A 15,235-nucleotide genomic window follows, 5' to 3' on the forward strand; every position below is an offset into this window, starting at 1 on the left:
TCTCTCTGTAACCCACACCTTTGTCCAGTCTGTCTCTGTAACCCACACCCTGTATCCAGTCTATTTCTCTGTAACCCACACCCTTTCTCCCGTCAATCCCACTGTGACCCATACCCTTTATCCAGTCATCTCTCTGTAACCCACAACCTTTGTCCAGTCTATCTCTCTGTAACCCACACCCTTTGTCCTGTCTATCTCTCTGTAACCCACACCCTTTGTCCAGTCTGTCTCTGTAACCCACACCCTGTATCCAGTCTATTTCTCTGTAACCCACACCCTTTCTCCCGTCAATCCCACTGTGACCCATACCCTCTATCCAGTCATCTCACTGTAACCCACACCCATTCTCCAGTCACCTGACTGTAACCCACACCCTTTATTCAGTCTATCCCACTGTAACCCACACCCTTTAAACAGTCATCTCACTGTAACCCACAGCCTTTCTCCCGTCTATCTCACTGTAACCCACACCCATTCTCCAGTCACCTGACTGTAACCCACACCCTTTATTCAGTCTATCCTACTGTAACCCATACCTTTTATCCAGTCATCTCTCTGTAACCCACACCCTTTCTCCAGTCACCTGACTGTAACCCACACACTTTCTCCAGTCTACGTCACTGTAACCCACACCCTTTATCCAGTCTATCCCTCTGTAACCCAGACCTTTTATCCAGTCACCTGACTGTAATCCACACCCTTTATCCACTCTATCCCACTGTAACCCATACCCCTTATCCAGTCTATCTCTCTGTAACGCACACCCATTATCCAGTCTATTTCACTGTATCACACGCCCTTTCTCCAGTCTATCCCACTGTAACCAACACCCTTTATCCAGTCATCTCACTATCACCCAAAGCCTTTATCCAGTCTATCCCACTGTAACGCACACCCATTATCCAGTCTATTTCACTGTATCACACGCCCTTTATCCAGTCTATCCCACTGTAACGCACACCCTTTCTCCAGTCTATCCCACTTTAACCCACACATTTTCTCCAGTCATCTCTCTGTACCCCACACCCTTTCTCCAGTCGTCTCACTGTAACCCACACACTTTCTCCAGTCTACGTCACTGTAACGCACACCCATTATCCAGTCTATTTCACTGTATCACACGCCCTTTATCCAGTCTATCCCACTGTAGCCCACACCCTTTCTCCAGTCTATCTCATTGTAACCCACACCCTTAATCCAGTCTATCCCAGAGTAAAGCACAGCATTTATCCAGTCTATCCCTCTGTAACCCAGACCTTTTATCCCGTCATCTCTCTGTAACCCACACCCTTTCTCCTGTCTATCTCACTGTAACCCACACCCATTCTCCAGTCACCTGACTGTAACCCACACCCTTTATCCAGTCATCCCACAGTAACACACGCCCTTTATCCAGTCATATCTCTGTAACCCACACCCTTTATCCAGTCTATCCCACTGTGACCCACACCCTTTATCCAGTCTATCTCACTGTGACCCACACCCTTTATCCAGTCTATCCCACTGTAACCCACACCCTTAATCCAGTCTATCCCACTATCACCCAAACCCTTTATCCAGTCTATCTCATTGTAACCCACACCATTTATCCAGTCTATCCCGCTGTAACCACACCTTTTAACCAGCCATCTCTCTGTAACCCACACCCTTTCTCCAGTCAACTCATTGTAACCCACACCCTTTATCCAGTCTATCCCTCTGTAACCCAGACTTTTTATCCAGTCATCTCTCTGTAACCCACAGCCTTTCTCCCGTCTATCTCACTGTAACCCACACCCATTCTCCAGTCACCCGACTGTAACCCCCACCCTTTATCCATTCTATCCCTCTGTAACCCACACCCTTTATCCAGTCATCTCTCTGTAACCCACACCCTTTATCCTGTCTATCCCACTGTAACCCACACCCTTTATCCAATTTATCGCACTGTAACCCACACCCTTTATCCAGTCTATCCCACTGTAACGCACACCCATTATCCAGTCTATTTCACTGTATCACACGCCCTTTATCCAGTCTATCCCACGGTAACCCACACCCTTTATCCAATCTATCGCACTGTAACCCACACCCTTTATCCAATTTATCGCACTGTAACCCACACCCTTTATCCACTCTATCCTACTGTTACGCACACCCTTTATCCAATTTATCGCACTGTAACCCACACCCTTTATCCAATTTATCGCACTGTAACCCACACCCTTTATCCACTCTATCCTACTGTAACGCACACCCTTTCTCCAGTCTATCTCTCTGTAACCCACACTGTTTATCCGGTCTATCTCAGCGTAAACCACACCCTTTCTCCAGTCCATCCCTCTGTAACCCACACCCTTTATCTGATCAACTCTCTGGAACCCACAGCCTCTATCCAGCCTAACGCACTGGAACCCACACCCTTTATCCATTCTATCCCTCTGTAACCCACACCCTTTATCCAGTCTATCTCTCTGTAACCCACACACTTTCTCCAGTCTATCTCACTGTAATCCACACCCTTTATCCAGTGTATCTCACTGTAACCAATGCCCTTTCTCCAGGCTATCCGACTGTAACCCACACCCTTTATCCAGTCTAATCCACTGTAACCCACACCCTTTATCCAGTCATCTGACTGTAACCCACACCCTTTATCCAGTCTATCTCTCTGTAACCCCCACCCTTTCTCCAGTCTAACCCACTGTAACCCACACCTTTTATCCAGTCATCTTTCTATCACCCACACCCTTTATCCAGTCTCTCTCTCAGTAACCCACACCCTTTATCCAGTCTCTCTCTCAGTAACCCACACCCTTTATCCAGTCTCTCTCTCAGTAACCCACACCCTTTATCCAGTCTCTCTCTCAGTAACCCACACCCTTTATCCAGTCTCTCTCTCAGTAACCCATGCCCTTTTCACAACCTCGCATGATCTGTCCAGATTCCACTGAAAACAAGTATTAGTGTTTTACAATAATAATAAACCATATATAACAAATGATAAATTTTAGGTTGTGTTTGAATCTCTGGAATTTCTTGTGATGAGAGACCTGGATTGGGATGGTGAGGACCCAAATGTTAGTGTCTCCAAGCCTCAAATCGAGACTCGATACGACACAGGCGAGAACAGTTTCCAAACTAGACACTAGATGGCATGCAAAGTTGAGCTGACAATTGAGTCCCGCACCTCAGTTCAGGTTCTTTTTAAATATGAAAATCTTGTTGTCAAAACATGGCCGCTGATTAGCGGGGCGGGAACGAATCTTGAAAGTGGCTCCGCCATTTCTCCGTAGACCGGGGAATCGAAGCATCTGAACTCCGAAAGGTGGCACAGTCGGTTGCCTATCGTAACAATACCTACCCCAGAGGGTTGTGGATGCTAGATCAAAGCAGTTATTTAGAGAGACCGGGGTAACTTTTTGAAAGATGAGGGCTATGTGGATCTGGCAAAGAGGATATGGTATCTGGTGTGAAGCAGCAGTGATCATATTGAACAGCAGGGCAGTCCCCCCCACCCCCACACAAACTTCTGTTTTCTTGTGTGTTTGCTCTCACCTTGACATGGGGGCATGTTGCATTCTCGATGCTCGATGGCTTTTCCCTGGCACCTCGGACGTGTGAGATACCGAAAACGCACGTTATCCGTGCAAGTCCGCTGCCGAGCTTGGACTCCCTGTCTGCCACAGGCTGTGGCCGTACACGGACTCCACTCCGACCACTGTGACCAGCGGGTGTGAACTGCAGATGGAGCAGACAGAGAGAATCTGAGTGCAGAGACCACCATCACATGTCGCAATGTGCTCTATTAGTTCAACACGACCACCCCAGGACAACAATGTATATCAGTCCTGCTGAAGGGTTTCGGCCCGAAATGTTTACTCTTCTTCATAGACGCTGCCTGGCCTGCTGAGTCCCTCCAGTATTTTGTGTGTGTGTTGTTAATTTATATTTGTGTGGCTCCTTTTAGTATAGCAAAAATATTCTCAAAGTGGGGGGGGGTGTATCAGAAAAGTATATTCATGCCCCCAACAAGTTTTTAGCATAGTTGAGCAAATGTCAAAAAAAAAGTTTTAAACAAAGTCTTGGAGGAGGAGAAGGAGCAGGGAATTTTTGAGAGAGAATGAAGGGTGGGAGTGGGGGAGGTGGGGGTTTGGGGGAGGGAGGAACGGGGTAGGGTCTTTGAAGTGACGAAAGCAGATGGGAGTGGAGAGGGAGGTTGGGGAATATGAGTGGGGTGGGGTGAGGGGTTGTGAGAAGTGTGGTGGAGATTTTGGGTGTGGAGGGTGTCAGAGGGTTGGCGTGGAAGTGAGTGAGTGGGCTTGTTGGCAGAATGGGGCTGGCGTGGCTCTGTTCGCAAACAGCTGGAGAGAAGAAGCCCGCGGAGCAAGAGCCAACCCCAGCAGGGTCAGAAAGAGAAAGACAGCCTACCTAGAGGGCACTTGAATCGAATGTGGTAGTTGGAGCAAACCCTGCCCCGTGGCTGCTCCTTGTTCACACACCAGAAGCCCTTGTCGGGGCTGTAATGGACCACCTCCCCGGTCTGGTCCGCCTTCACCCAGTCGGTGGTGCGTGCCTCGATGGATGTGGGCCGCACGCACACGCGCTCCCGGTAGTAGAAGCGGATCGCTTCCAGCCGCTCGAAGTCTCCATGCCCACCAGGATGGTCGATGTTGAACCAGGAGGTCCACTCCGTCACATCTGGGAGCAACAAACCATGAACATCAAACAAAGAGCTTGAATTTGTCTATTGGATGGTAGAGGCGTAAGGCAAGGTTTAAGGCAAGGTGAGAGGGTCTGAGGAGGGAACTTTGCCGGTGGTTGAATCTGAAACACTCTGCTGGGTGGTGGGGTAGGAGACAAAGAGTCTTATTACGTTTAAGAAAGATCAGGACAAGGGAAACACAGGAGAGAGCAGAGGCTGGAACTTGGGAGTAACATACATGATGCTGGAGAACCTGGTGGGGGGGGGGCAACATTAGTGTAGGGAATTGCACAGTAGACATTTCCAATTGAGACCCTTCATCTGAACATCTAAACAACCGTCCATTTCTATCCACAGATGCTGCCTGACCTGCTGAGTTTTTCCAGCATAGTTTGTTGATCTCTACAAGGGAATCGGCTGCTCTAAGTCTGGTATTATATAACAATATAGGGTAAATCTTCAGGAATGTCAAAAACATAGAGTTGGCAGCAAAGTTGCCAAATGTTGAGGTAAGGCAACATGAGTGGAAAAAAATAGCTAATGCCTTATCCCTTCTGCCTTTTCTGTCCATTTAAAATCTTGTAACAATGTGGATTGGGAGTGCCTAACTAACAGAAATAAATGGATTATTTTCAGATTGGCCAAGTTTGGAAGGAATTTGTGTTGGGGCCTCAACGAATTATTAACTGTATTATGAGTTGAATTGACTTTTCCTAAACCTTACTTATATTATCCTTAATTGTTTGGATGGAGATTCGGAGTTATTGGCACTACGTATATGTACTTAACATTATTCAATGGCCCATGTAGGTTAGTTTTTTTTCTCTTTTTTTCTCTGGGGTCTTTTTTTTTTATTTCTTTGTTCATCAATGTTATGAGTTTGGGAGGTTATATATTTTATTATTATATGAATGTCTATTTAAACTATTAATTATGTACTCTCAAACACTTTGTATTCATGTTTCATTTATGTTTGTTTAAAATTAATAAAAAGATTTAAAAAGAAAGAAAAAAGAACTGTATTAATAAGTTGGACGAAGGAGCCACGTAGACAAACTTGCAGAACAGTTGTGAGGAGGACACAAAAGAGCCTGCGCAGGGACATGGATAGGTTATGTGAGTGACATCACGCTGGCATTTGGAAGGCAGCGTGGGGAAATATGAGATCCACTTTGGAAGAAAAAAGCGAGAAACCATATTATCATTTAAATGGAGTGAGATGACAAAATGTTGTAGCCAAAGGTATTTAGAGATTTGATACATGAGGCACAAAAGTTAACATTCAAATTAAGTACATCAAGTCTTTAGGAAGGCTATGGAGTGTTGGTCTTTATTTCAAGGGACATGTGTATTAAAGAAGGAAAGTTTCAATGCAACATTGCAGGGTGCTGGTGATGGTGCGGTTTGAGAAGTGTGTACCACTGCTCACGTTTAAAGAATGCATTCCTGCATCGCAGGCACTGCAGAAAAGATGAAGAGATTAACATATGGAGAAAGATTGAGAAGGTGATCTTATTGAAGCATATGAGATTCAAAGAAGATAGAAAGAGTTGTTGCTAAGAGGAGGTTTCTCACAGTGGGATTCCTAAGACAGCATGTTTCCAGATGAGACAATCGACCATTTAAAATGGAGACAAGAAGATTTCTTTTCTCATGGTTGTAATTCTTTGGAACTCCCCCACCCCAGGAAGCAGGGAAGGCGAAGTCACTGAATATAACCAAAATAGAGATTTTAAACATTAGCTTCATTTGTCACATGTGCATCGAAACATCCAGTAATGTTTTGCGTCAATGACCAACACAGTCCAACGATTGTACTTGGGGCAGCCCACAAGCATCACCATGTTTCCAGCACCAATGTAGCATGCCCTCAACTCACAAACCTTAATCTGTGCATCTTTTGGACTGTGGGAGGAAACTGGAGCATCCAGAGGAAATCCATGCAGTCCCAGGGAGAACATACAAACCTGTGACAGGTAGAAGTGGGAATTGAACCCCCTATCGGTGATTGCTGGTGCTGTACCATTATACTGCCGTGCCGTCCTATTAGCAAACATTTAAATTACAAAGAGTATGGGAAGAGAATGGGAAATCGGTGTTGTGCCCCAGACTGGATCAGCCATCAGCCATGGTTTTACTAAATGTTAGAGTAGGTTTGAGGGACCAAATAGCCTGCTTCTTCTCCTCTTTCTCATGTGTACCCTGGTCACCCAAATCCCCTCCACCAACTCTGTCAAAACAAGTGGGACATTACTGTGTGCAAAGTTAGAGGAGTGGAATTAATCGAAGAATTCACTCCAAGAGCTGTGAAGATACAAATGGCCAAGGAGCCTCCCAGACAGAGTTTCTTTGAATGACATTGGTTGGGCTTGGAGTATTGTCTTCAGTTCTGGTGCTGTACTTTTGAAAAAAATGTGGTTATGCTGAACAGAATGGAAAGATTCACCGGCATATTGCCAGGACTGGAGGACATTATTCATAGGGAGATTGGATGGGGTGGGATTGTTTTCCAGAGAGAAGGGGACTGGGGTATGATTGTGTAGATGTAGATAAAAGTATTATAGATGTGGTAGATAGAATCTTCTACCCATTATAGGGGTATTAAAAACAACAGAGGATTGAGGAGAAAGTTTTTTTCTTACACACTGTCAGTGGAACTTGCTGCTAGAGAAGGTGGTGGCATCAGATTCAGTCACCTTGTCTACGAGACATTTAAACAGGCACTTAAATTGGCAAGGCTTAAAAGGATATGGGCCGAATGCAGGGTTAGTGTAGATGGCAGAAGGGTTGGCACGGACATGATGGGCTGAAAAACCTTTTCCAGTGATATAGAGCCCTTTGTGGCTTTGGATCGTGTTGGGAAGGAGGAAGAAATGGTGGGGAGGAACCAAGTTAGAATTTCTCAGTTCTGGTAGAATATTGGGGTGTGATGGGCCTAGATGGAGGATGCACACTACGACAGGTGACCAGCTGAAATCCACAAAGAGCCCAAAATTGATAAAATCAAACAAGAAGATATGGCAATCGCTGATCAAGCCCTTTCAAGGGGTTACTTGGCCGTGAAGGCACACTGTTCCTTTAAACGAGTCGGCGACAAGGGAATGCTCAGTGACCTGGTTACTTGCGGATGGTTGACCGAATGGTTGCATTAGGTGGGCTGTCAATCATGGCCACCTCCCAGGCACACAGTGTGTTTTCTTGCTCATGCTGCAGGGCTGCCATTCAAAGCCGCTGGATTTCCCAGGGAGCTTTGGTCATTGATCGCAATTTTCTAATCAGCACCATACTTAGCATCCAGCCGTCACTTCCTCTCTGAGTCAGCAGCCTCTGAGACCAGGCCCACTTGAGAGACTAGAGCACAAAAAAAATACAAGCGCCACTCCTGTGTCACAGGAGGAACTCCGTACGGTCAGAGGGGCAGTGCCGAGAATCACAGTATTGTCCGAGAGGCAGTGAAGAGGGAAGGGCAGTCCTGGAAAGGTTGTCTGCACAAACACTGCAGTTTCGGAGGAGCTGTGCCAGCCAAGTAGTGCAGCAGGAACTGGGGGCTGTGCCCAGGGTCACAGTATTGTTGGAGGAGCAGTACCAAATGAGCTCTGCACTGTAGGTGGGGTTAGTGCCGAGGGATTGCTGCACTCTCAGGGGTTAGTCCAAGGGGACACTGCAGTGCCACGCTGTCAAAGGGGGCAGCACCAAGGAAATGCTGCACAGCCTAAAAGGGCAAGGCCAAGGGAATGCCACTCTGTTAGAAGGGCACTTGCTGGTGGAGGATTAGTGATATTGAGGGAATGCCTCTCCCTCCGAGGGTCAGGGACAAGGGTATGCCGCATTGTGGAAAACTGGTAGGGCTGAAGGAGCACCAAAACTATGGGAAGATCCATGCTGTGGGTTTAAGATACCTGAGGAATGGAATTCAAGGCTATCGCACATTCCCTTTGTCTACTGAAACTTAGTAGAGTGTTAGAATCCTAATGAGCAATGTCATCAGCTAAACAAAAGAGAAAATGTTGCAAGTGCTGAACTGTACAGTCCGTGGAGAGAGAGTTCACATTTTGAGTTCAAAAACCAAACTACTTGGAGGATCTGACGGTTCACACAGCATCCATGGAGGGAAATGGGCAGTTGGCATTTCAGGCTGAGGCCCTCAATCCAAACTGTAAGTGAAGATGAAGGAACTGGATTGCAGACCAGAATGAGGGTGTTACAATAAGCTCTGGCTGTATTGGAACCTAGGTGCAGAGCAAAGTCTGACTCTGATGTAGAGGTGGCAGTAAGAGTTGATTCATAATAATTGCAGAAGAACATCGGTGGCTCGGTCGAGTGACACCGTGAGATGTAGCATTCTGAAAACTAGGACCCCGCGATTAGACCTAATCAGGCATCCACTTGTAAGGGGTTTCTTCTTTTATGTTACTGCTAAGGCTAATAAAATGGCTTCTTTGGTATGTTAACTGCTGAGAAAGTACTTCTCTCTCGCAGCTTGTTTGGGTTATAATTACTGATAGAGAGAATTGTATTCATTTGCTAACCAATTGGGATAGATGCTATTCTTTCTTGAGTGTCTGTAAGCTATTGTTTTCGCGGGCTTTGGGGAGAAGGCGTAATGGGGACCGAGAGAGGAGACGCAACGCCGTAAGCTGGGCAATGGAATGGGCCCCAAGCGGGAGTCCGAGGCCCAGGGTCTTCAGCGAGAGGAGGAGACACGGGCAGAATCGAGTAGAGCTTTAGGTTGATCACCGAGGGCAGTCCCTTTCGTGAGTTGGCGGAGTTCGGAGGACATCGACTGGAGGAAGGGGGACCCGGTTCTGTAAGATCTCCAACGATGTGTGCACAAACTGGTTAATAATGGCACCTTTTTCTTTTTGTTAACGGTTCTTATATTGTTCCTTTACTGTCTACATAGTCAGAGTTATAAAGTGAAATCACTTAACTCGCATATGGTGTACTGTCTGTTATTTGGCGTGTTGGGGACATCGCACAGCATCTACACAAACTTGATTACTCAGTTTGGTGGGGCCAAAGGCTGCTCCCTCTAGATGGAGCCTGAGGCTTACCAGGGGGCTACACACTTAAATAATACAAGTAACATGGAGTCCCTGAGCCCATCAAAATAAACTGAACAAGCTTAAACAAAAGGTACCAGGAGACTGCATTACAGAGCGAGTAGCTCAAGGAAAACGCAGGGAACTCTGAACTATCAGTAACTGTCATTAAACAACAATTAACCAATTCAGGTGCTCCAAAACCCTCAGAGCCCAATGCTCTCTGGCACCCTCTACAGGCCTGAAGAACTCAGTAGAGGACCCTCCTCACCTGACGGCCCAGGGACACCTGAAAACTCAGGATCCAGGGACAACTTGAGAGACATGGGGAACTCAAGAGGGAGACCTGAGACACAGGACCCTGAAGCTGGGACCTCAGGCACTCGTGAATTGAAAGGCTTGGAGCGGAGAACTGGAACTGGAAAAACTCAGAAAGTAGAGTAGAGAAGTTCAGAGCATAAACTCAGGACATGCACTAAGAATAGGCGGCACACCCTCCTCCAGCTATCAATGTCAAAACGCCACTGTTCAACCTCCACTGGGCCCATTACTTGGCATGATCCTTCTGTCACAGTGTGTGCTGACTATATCAGAACCCACAGACTCTGGTGTAAAGACTGCGAGAAGGGCGTATTCATAAAAACTCCAAAACAACACCAGTGGCTCGGCCAAGCAACACTGCAAGAAGTAGCATTCTCAAAACTAGGACCCCATGATTAGGACCAATCAGGCATCTGCTTAAATAATGCAAGTCACATTGAATCCTTAAGCCTATCAAAATAAACTTAAGAAGCTTAAATACAAGACACCCAGGAGACCGTATTACAAAGAGTGAGTCACTCAAGGAAAACACAAGGAACTCTTAAATATTAATAACTGTCGATAAACGACAATTAATCAGTTCAGATGCTCTATAAGCCATGGAGCCCAATGCTCTCTGGCGCCCCACACAGGCCTGAAGAATTCATTACAGAGGAGCTCAACCTAAATCACCTCATTTCTCTACACAGATTTTATGGGACTCCCTGAATTCCTCCAGCAGCGAGGGTTTTGTTCCAGATTCCAGCATCCACTTCATGTTCCATACTGATAACTGCTCATTAGAATGGCCTTGCTGAATAAAAATGAGGGGTGACCTCATTGAAACCTATCGAATAGGGTGGCTATGGAGAGGATGTTTCGTTTGATGGGAGAGTCTAGGACTAGAGGACACTGCGTTTTCTGTTTTGTCTCAGATTTACATCATCTGCAGTATTTTATTCTCATTTTACTGTTCTGTTTACCTGAGCGCAGTTTCTGTACCTCGTTGTTACTCAGTTTCTGATTCCTCCGATCCTGTTTCGATTTCTGGAGTCTGGGCTGGCTCTCTTTGGCAGCTGTGGAAAGTATGAATGGAAACAAACCATTTGAAAAGAACAGATTTTAAAAACATATAAAATGCTTGAGGAACTCAGCAGGTGGATTCATCTATAGAAGGGAATAAACAGCCAACATATCAGGCCAAGGTCCTTCATCAGAAAAATGCAGGAAATATTTGTGTCTTGATGAAACAATCATCGACTGTTCATTCCCTCCAGAAGAAAACCTGACCTGCTGAATTCCTCCAGCACTTTGTGTATATTACTCTGTATTTCCTGTATCTGCAGAATCTCTTGTGTTATATGGTTATATAGGACATGAGTTGAGAGTTAAGGGGCAAAAGTTTAGGGGTAACAGGAGGGGGAACTTCCATTCTCAGAGAGTGGTAGCTGTGTGGAACAAGCTTCCAGTAGAAGTGGTAGAGGCAGGTTCAAATTCGTCACTTAATAAAAAAATTGGATATGTATATGGACAGGAAAGGAATGGAGGGTTATGGGCTGAGTGCAGGTATGTAGGGCTAGGCGAGAGTAAGCGTTCGGCATGGACTAGAAGGGCCGAGATGACCTGTTTCCATGCTGTAATTATTATATGGTTATAGTTTTGAAAAAACTTGTCTTAACAGTAACACTCACCTGCCAGTCAACATCAGGCCCAAAATAAATATTGGGAGCAAGAGTGACGAGGAATGGAGATAGATTTCCAAATCTCTCTGCTATCAATTAGGCAAGAAATTGTTTGAAAGCATTGTTCAAAATTTCAAACAGGATCATTTAAACTTCGGGAGATATCAATACACTCACACACGTACATTTCCAAACAAAACAGAGGGAGCTTTTCTTAATGTCTACTCTGTACTGTCCTTTCTTCAGTGGTGTTTAACGGGACAACAAAGCTTTCCTCCGCTTTAACCTTTGCTGTCCCTGCCCTGGATGGGGCAATGAAAAGGGGGCTTTCCAGTGTGTCTAATCCATTTGGCCCCTGTGCTGGGAATGTTTGCTGAGGCTGTGTGGAGGAGCCTCTTCTCTGTATCTAATCAGTGCTATTCCCATCACAATTTTTAATAGCGTGGACAGTAAGAGAAAATAGAGCAACAGTAATTTCAGCCGTTCTTGGTATCATTTTACAAGAAGCGGCACATTAAAGGCAGCGTGGTTGTTTATTATGAAGAAATATTTAAACAGTTAGACTATTTAGACCATTAACTCACCCAGCCCATGTCTCTTCTCTTCAGTCTGTCTTTTGTACTTTCCCCGCAATCCTGCAGATTTCCATTTATGAATATTACCTAATTCTTTTCGAATGCATAGCTTCTGGAAATGCTTCCAGTAAATTAACTATTCCTTTCTAAACCGATTTAAAGCTGTTTTGTTGTCTGCAATGTGCGTAGGTCATCCTGACACTGTGAAGGCTTCTATAGAAATGTGCAAGTCGTGAGTGATGTTGGGGAAGGTTGGAAGGATAAGCTGAGATGATCGTGGGTCTCATGAAACATGAACTTTCTTTCTCTGTTCTCTCAGTTTCAACCTCAACACCTCTGGAACAATGGGCTGGATGGCCTTCCGTATCATAAGCTTGGTTATGACAGTTCTATTCAAGTCCACAAGAGGAGCCTGTTATCCAGATGATGTTCTTGGAACAATGCCGCAGAAGCACTGAGCTAGGGGGAATTGTGTCTTTCAAGTGAAATGGGTCAAGACTCTTGTCCTCTCTTAGGTGGATACAAGAATCAAATTGCTTCACTCAGAGAGTGGAGGATTTCTCATCAATTCAGCTTGACTTATTTTTTTCATTTTAACATCATAGATTTAGGGGATTAGACCATTAAGTATTACTGCTTGTGGGATCTTGCCATGCACAAATTGACATCAACATTTCCTATATCACACCCCAGTTTTACCTTGGTTGTAACAGAGTATCTATCTGGTTGTATCACTTGGTGCTCATAATTCATCAGTTAAGCTTGTTGTGTATTTAATATTTCAATAATATTTGTGTAAACTTGTATATATATTGGCTGGTTAAGCTTTCTTGTTCATTTAAATGATTAATTACGGGTTATATATAAAAATGCATTAAATGCATGTGTCATCAGACTACCGTGTGATAGGCATACGCCTCACTAAAAGTAAACTCAAAGTTAGACCTGCATTTTGGACTCCCGTGTCTTCCTTTGAATTAGTTTAATGCTTTGAAGACATGACAAAGCTCTTTCCCTCTGTAGGTACAGACAAGTCCCTATTTTGCCCTTGCTATTGTCTTCTTGACACATGTAAGCAAGGGGGTCAGAGGTCAGTGTGCAATTCTGACACATCTGTTCATTTCTTCTGCAGGGCCCTGGACAGAGCAAGTGACGTTCTCACCCACACTGTCAGTTTAGCCCCCAGTGGATGAGAAAGACTGGTCCTTGGAAGGGATGAGTGAAGGGAGGCGTGTGCAATAGAGGAGAGTGGAGATTGTTGTTTGGTATAATTCTGAGAAAATTTATCCCACCATCTCCTTCAGCTAGCTGGGTACATCGATTTATGTTGGTTATCCAAGAGATGCTGAAATGCACTGTTCATTTTGCCTCACGTCCCATAGGGAGTCAAGAGCTACTTCACATATCAACAAGAATCTCCTCACGGTCCTGATTGTCCCAGATGCTGATATATTATTCTGCTATTTATCATGTTAAAAGCAGCTAAACATGGCACAGCTCAGGCACTGAATATGGGAGTTCCCCACTTAATCCCCCAGCTATTTCACCCCAAATTTGTAACAACTGTCCGAACCGTTAGTCAGAGAAGATACCAATGTTAGCACCAAAAGCTCGAATTCCACATGTGGTGTTCAGTCCCTGATAAAGAGACCCCAAAACGCCCGGAAGCCATCAGAACACTTTTGAAATGTTGTTACAATTTTAAATAGAAAGCATTTCAGCAAATGTGCATAGCGAGAATGCCACAAAGAGCTGTGATGACTACCAAATAATCTGTTTTAGAAATGTCGATTGAGGGCTAGGATTTGAGCTTAGGACACCAGGAAGAACTCTACCTCTCTTGTTCAGAATAGAAAACTGTGATCACTTATGTTCATCTGAGAGAGAAATCCTGAGAACTTCCGCCTGGATTGTGTGTTCAAATCTGCGGAATAGTTTCAACCAATGATCTTCAGGCTCAGAAAATAATCCAGACATTAAGTTAATGTGTCCGTGCCATCACATAGAACTCACAAATTTAATAAGCTCAGATTTTCGAAAGTCCACGCAAGAATTAAGTACGGTCAGGGGGAAAGTGTACATCCTCAAGAAGGAATAATTTCAGAAAAAGTAATAAAGGGAACAAGATGTAGAAGAGGTGAGTGAAATCATTGTCACTTGAAAGCAGATGAAGGCTCAGATCTAACAATCAAGAGTCAATTGATTAATTTTCTTTCAAAACTTTGCAAAAACACCAGACAATTAGTCAAATATTATTGCAGACTCCTATAAAGGAAAGTCCAGTTGAAAACAATATTCAGGAAAATAGGGACCTTTCATATTTATACTATTGAAAAGTGTCTTACCTTGAGCTGAAATGTACTGTTGCAAGACAAGAAAGATGAGGAAAATCCAGGCTGCTGATCCCTCCATCTCCTTCTCCACTAAACGTGGAAGTCGCTGCCTCTTAGGAAGACCTCAAGTTGTTTTATTTAAATATAAAAATACAGTGGACTCTTTGTAAAGTACTTGTCAGGTCTGTAGGTCAGTGGAAGGTAATGCAGTGCTGAGGCTGTGGAGAGCAGAGACTGTGGGCTGTGACAGCTCACTTGCCCTTATATATGTTACTGGGTCAACCTCGTTTGATTGGTCTAAGGTTGCAGTCCACATTCCTTACCCTGAGCTTTCTGTGATAGGTGATGTAAGGAAGGGGGTGTGGGGGGAAGTGGGTGAGGACGTGATTTGAAAGAGAAATAAACTAAGTGAATTCCCACTTACGTTCTTTTGCAAATATAAAGACTTTAAAAAAAGTATGTTCCTTCCCCACCTGACCTGCAGGAGCCAAATGTTTGCAAATATAGCTCCCAGAGCTTGGCAGGAATCTCGCAATCAGTTTAAGCCCCGCTGTGCCCAAGAATCCATCTAAAGTCTGTGCTTGCTGATGATCAGATTTTTTAAAAAAATAGCCCTAAA

The 15,235-nt window shown here is 44.8% G+C and overlaps 1 protein-coding gene across 1 annotated transcript in view; it reads right to left on the minus strand.

Moving 5' to 3' along the window:
- Positions 1 to 14,695, minus strand: part of cilp2 (cartilage intermediate layer protein 2) — a 79,016-nt gene extending 64,321 nt beyond the window's left edge. The window contains exons 1-4 of the mRNA XM_059992405.1: positions 14,629 to 14,695; positions 11,010 to 11,111; positions 4,411 to 4,680; positions 3,538 to 3,720 (exon numbers count right to left, since the gene is read on the minus strand). Coding sequence (XP_059848388.1) covers positions 3,538 to 3,720; positions 4,411 to 4,680; positions 11,010 to 11,111; positions 14,629 to 14,695 — 622 coding nt within the window. The remainder of the gene's footprint in view (positions 1 to 3,537; positions 3,721 to 4,410; positions 4,681 to 11,009; positions 11,112 to 14,628) is intronic.
- Positions 14,696 to 15,235: the final 540 nt, after the last annotated feature.

This window comes from Hypanus sabinus, chromosome 16, assembly GCF_030144855.1.
Source record: "Hypanus sabinus isolate sHypSab1 chromosome 16, sHypSab1.hap1, whole genome shotgun sequence".
NCBI lineage: Eukaryota > Metazoa > Chordata > Chondrichthyes > Myliobatiformes > Dasyatidae > Hypanus > Hypanus sabinus.